We start from the raw sequence: 3,573 nt of genomic DNA, 5'->3' as shown, positions 1-3,573 counted from the left end.
ATCTCTATTCCTACTCTTCTCACCTAAAGCATTCTTTTCATTTAATTATGCTTTATGGGACCATTTTCAACCTCTGCTCCTTCCCTCCCATTTAAGGCTGAATGGTCATTAGTTAATATTCTTTTTTTCTTTCCTCTTACAGACCCATAAGCCATGTTAAAATTGGTTCTTTATATCAAGATGCTAATTGTCATGTAGGGGCTGTTGTCATTGTCCGTTCCAGGTAGATTTTTGGGATACTTCAAGAAGTGCTCCTTGTTGTATGGGTATTGTCATTGTCCATTTCAGGTAGGTTTGTGTGTCCCTTCAGGATCCTTGCCTATTAATTTCTTTTACTTTTTTTCTGGTAAGTGGTCAGGTAAGACTAGTCTTTCTCTAGACCCTGTTTGTGATAGAAGAGTAAATACTCTTCACTGTAGAGTAAGTCCTCAATGCTAGCCTTGGTGATTACAGCATCATCACAGCTGAACCACTGGTCTTTTTGCTGCCGGATAAAACTGGTATAGTGTCCACTTTCCAAAGTTCCATGGTGATTAATCACTACAAACAAGGAATACTTATTCTCAGTGGGTGCACAATCTATTGGTGGCTGGCCTTCTTTAATTCTGCTCTCTTTAGTAGAGGCCAAAAATGGAGTCATGTCCAGCTCCAAGGGAAAGGAGATAAAAGTATTAATCTTTCGCCTCTGTTTGCCTACATATTCAAACCGCTTGAGATGAAAACAGGCCACAACAGGTAGTTTCTTCATTGTGAGTTGTTTGGTAGATTCCTGATAGCTTTGGCAACTACTGCATTTGATTTTGGCACTGTTTCCTAGATGCTCTGGCCTTGTAAACCACTGTAAGCAGTCTGTGAGTGAGGGAATTCCTGGTATGTAGTCATCCCTCCTCACTGTGCCATTAACCCTCTCTGGACTCTGGGAACTGAATGTGGCACAAAAGCCAGGAAAGTCTAAACTGATGCCCCAGCATGGATCTATTGTGGTGGACAGTTTGGAAAACTTGACATGTGACATCTGACTGCAAGCCACCTGTAAAGATTTGGTCTATGATGCAGTTACAGCAGTTGGGGTTATTGTTCTCCTGCCCAAAACTATCATCTTTGCTGTGTCTATGAAGCACATCTAATATTGCAATGAGGAACTCATGGGCATCCTACTGCCTGTACCCTGCTAAGTGTTCTGCATGAATCCATATCAGGTGCAGTAACTTATAGGAATTGTGAGGAGTTCAGCTCCCAGAGTACATAGCATGAACAAGTGAAGACATTTCACAGACAAGACACAAGCTGCCGTGTGTCATTACACATCTGTGCTTGTCAGAGAGGAAGAAATCTTTCAGTAGAGGAATATGGGTAAGTGTCTGGACAATACAATTCATAAAACAGGTGTTCCCAAGATTGATTAGCCCTCTCAGGCCTACAGTACAGACTGACTTTTTTCTCCTCTTTTCCTTGGGTTTCACCAATTTTGGCTCCTGTTCCTTTGACTCACAGGTTGATTGCTTCTCTTCAATACCTGATGTCATACACTGTTGTTGAAAGACATCTGATGAAGTGGAAGCTAAGAAGTTCAAAATTTTCTCTTTTGTTTCTTTGGCAATCTGTTCTATGTCTTTGTCATATACGTAATCCTTACACATAAAGCAATATATAACCCCATGATAGGTGTCTACAGCTAAATTGTGCTGTTTGGTTTCTGCACGTTTGTGAATATGCTTCTCAGTAAAGCAGCCAAAAAAGACACAGGAAAGACAAGAGTGGAGTCTGTTCATATGGGTACTACATACATGACAGATGCATGACTTTGCCTTACGTTTCCTAGTCTCTGTCTTCGGGGTCCCACTCCAAATGAAACGCTGGTAGATCAACTGCAGGTTTTTCTGCCAGTTCTTAGCTACTTTAAAGCCCTCCACATGAGAGCACCCTGCGGGACCCTGATCAAACTCCACCTCCAGCTACCAGTCCCCTAAGCCACCTCGATCCCCAGAGGGGTGTAGGGGTGTAGGTGTAGAACATCTTCACTGAGTCTGGGGCCTGGACCCGGGCCGGGGTCTATGCCAAGATCTGCGCCAGGGCAGGGACCTGGACAGCGGTGGAGGGGGAGGATGGGATGGAGGCAGGGGTGGGGCCCAGGGCCCTGACTGGCCTCGGAAGCGGGCCGGGACTGGGGCTGGGGGCGGGGCTTGCGGCGAGGGCAAAGAGGCGAGGAGCTGCTGTGACAGCGAGGGGCGGTTGAAGGGAGCATCTTCTTGTTGCTGCAGCTGCAGCTCCACGTCAAGATTTCCTCTGGTGCGGGCTTATGCTTTTGTGATGGCTCCAGCTTCATCTCCTCAGCTCCCTGGCCTGAATACGTCTTTGCAGCCCCCAGTACCCCCTCCTCCATTTCCCCCGCCTTCTAAACCACCTCCTCGAGCGAGGCTTCTCCCTCACCTCCTGAGCTCCAGCGGACCAAAGAGCGGGAGGGAAAGGAAGCTTCTCGAACTTGGACCATCAACTCACTGCCCGGCCACTGGAGAGAGGCATCTGGAATCGAGCTGCGACTGTAGATGGAATGTGACAGGGATTTCTGCAATGATCTGGCCAGCTTCATGGCCGCGGTGCGTCACCGAGACCCCTCCCACCGGCCCTTGAGCTCAGCCAGCGGCTGCTGCGGATTGCACCTACTCTACTCGGAAGCTGCGGGAACTGGTGTGGAGACCTAGGCGGTTACCTGGTTTAAAGGCGATCGGATCGTGCTCTGGGCTGGGGAGTGGAGGGGGGTTGAAGGGAGGATGACGGAGGCAAGAAAAGGTAGGGGGACGGAGTACAGCCCTAGCTTTAGGGTGGAAAGAGATGAAATCTTTTAAAAAGGCGCCACCCTCTGACTGCTTTTCCTGCGCCTTGCGCAGCCTCGCTTTGGTACAACTTCCTCTGACGTTGTTTCCTTATATCCTAAAAACACTTGGGTCAACATTTTATTTTTAAAATGGCTGAAAGGGGGGCACCTATGGAAAACGGGCTCAGGGGAAGAAAGTGTCCCCCTGCTCCCACCTTACCAAGGTTCCTGGGCTGGGTGTGTTCCACACTTTGTCCCTACCTCCAAGCGCACGGTCTTTTGGCCAGCCGAGTTTTTGCGCCCTCTCAAGCCCTTGGGCGCTTGTGTCCCCACTCACCGTGTTACTTGCTTCATCACCCTCATTCCTTACGATTCCTCCAAACATTTGGACTCCTCCCGCCCTCCACGCGTTCACTGAGTGGCCCTCTAAGTCCCTACCTCTTCCCGCCTCCGCAACGCCCCCAGCCCCGCTGTTAATTTAAAGGTCTGAGTTACCTTGGGCCCCAAGCGCGTGATACAGAACCTCAGCAGCAGCTGCTGCTGTCCAGGCGCTCCTCAGCCAGCCTTCTCTCCTGACCTGTCCTCACGGCTGGTCACAAGGGGGCCGCCCCTGGCCCCTCCCCTCTCGACGTGTGGCCCCCAGCCCCGGATTCTGCACTCCTGCAGTGATGAATGCCACCGCTGTCCCGCGCAGTCAGACAAACCTCTTCCTAAAACAGATTCTACTGGAGGTAACCACAGTGACGGATTCTAGAGAA

At 49.6% G+C, this 3,573-nt stretch overlaps 1 protein-coding gene across 1 annotated transcript; it reads right to left on the bottom strand.

Moving 5' to 3' along the window:
* Positions 1 to 364: 364 nt before the first annotated feature.
* Positions 365 to 2,491, bottom strand: USP51 (ubiquitin specific peptidase 51; the record flags this gene model as incomplete). The annotated part of the gene is given in 8 exon segments (XM_082610540.1): positions 365 to 998; positions 1,000 to 1,154; positions 1,158 to 1,229; positions 1,233 to 1,955; positions 1,959 to 2,018; positions 2,022 to 2,158; positions 2,161 to 2,395; positions 2,399 to 2,491. Coding segments are annotated over 8 exon segments (2,109 nt in total).
* Between the last annotated feature and the right edge of the window lie 1,082 nt (positions 2,492 to 3,573).

The sequence above is a fragment of the Mesoplodon mirus genome (genome assembly GCF_964341445.2).
Source record: "Mesoplodon mirus genome assembly, chromosome: X".
Taxonomy (NCBI): Eukaryota; Metazoa; Chordata; class Mammalia; order Artiodactyla; family Ziphiidae; genus Mesoplodon; species Mesoplodon mirus.
Note: the sequence above shows the minus strand (reverse complement) of the source record. Positions and strands in the feature narration are given on the sequence as shown.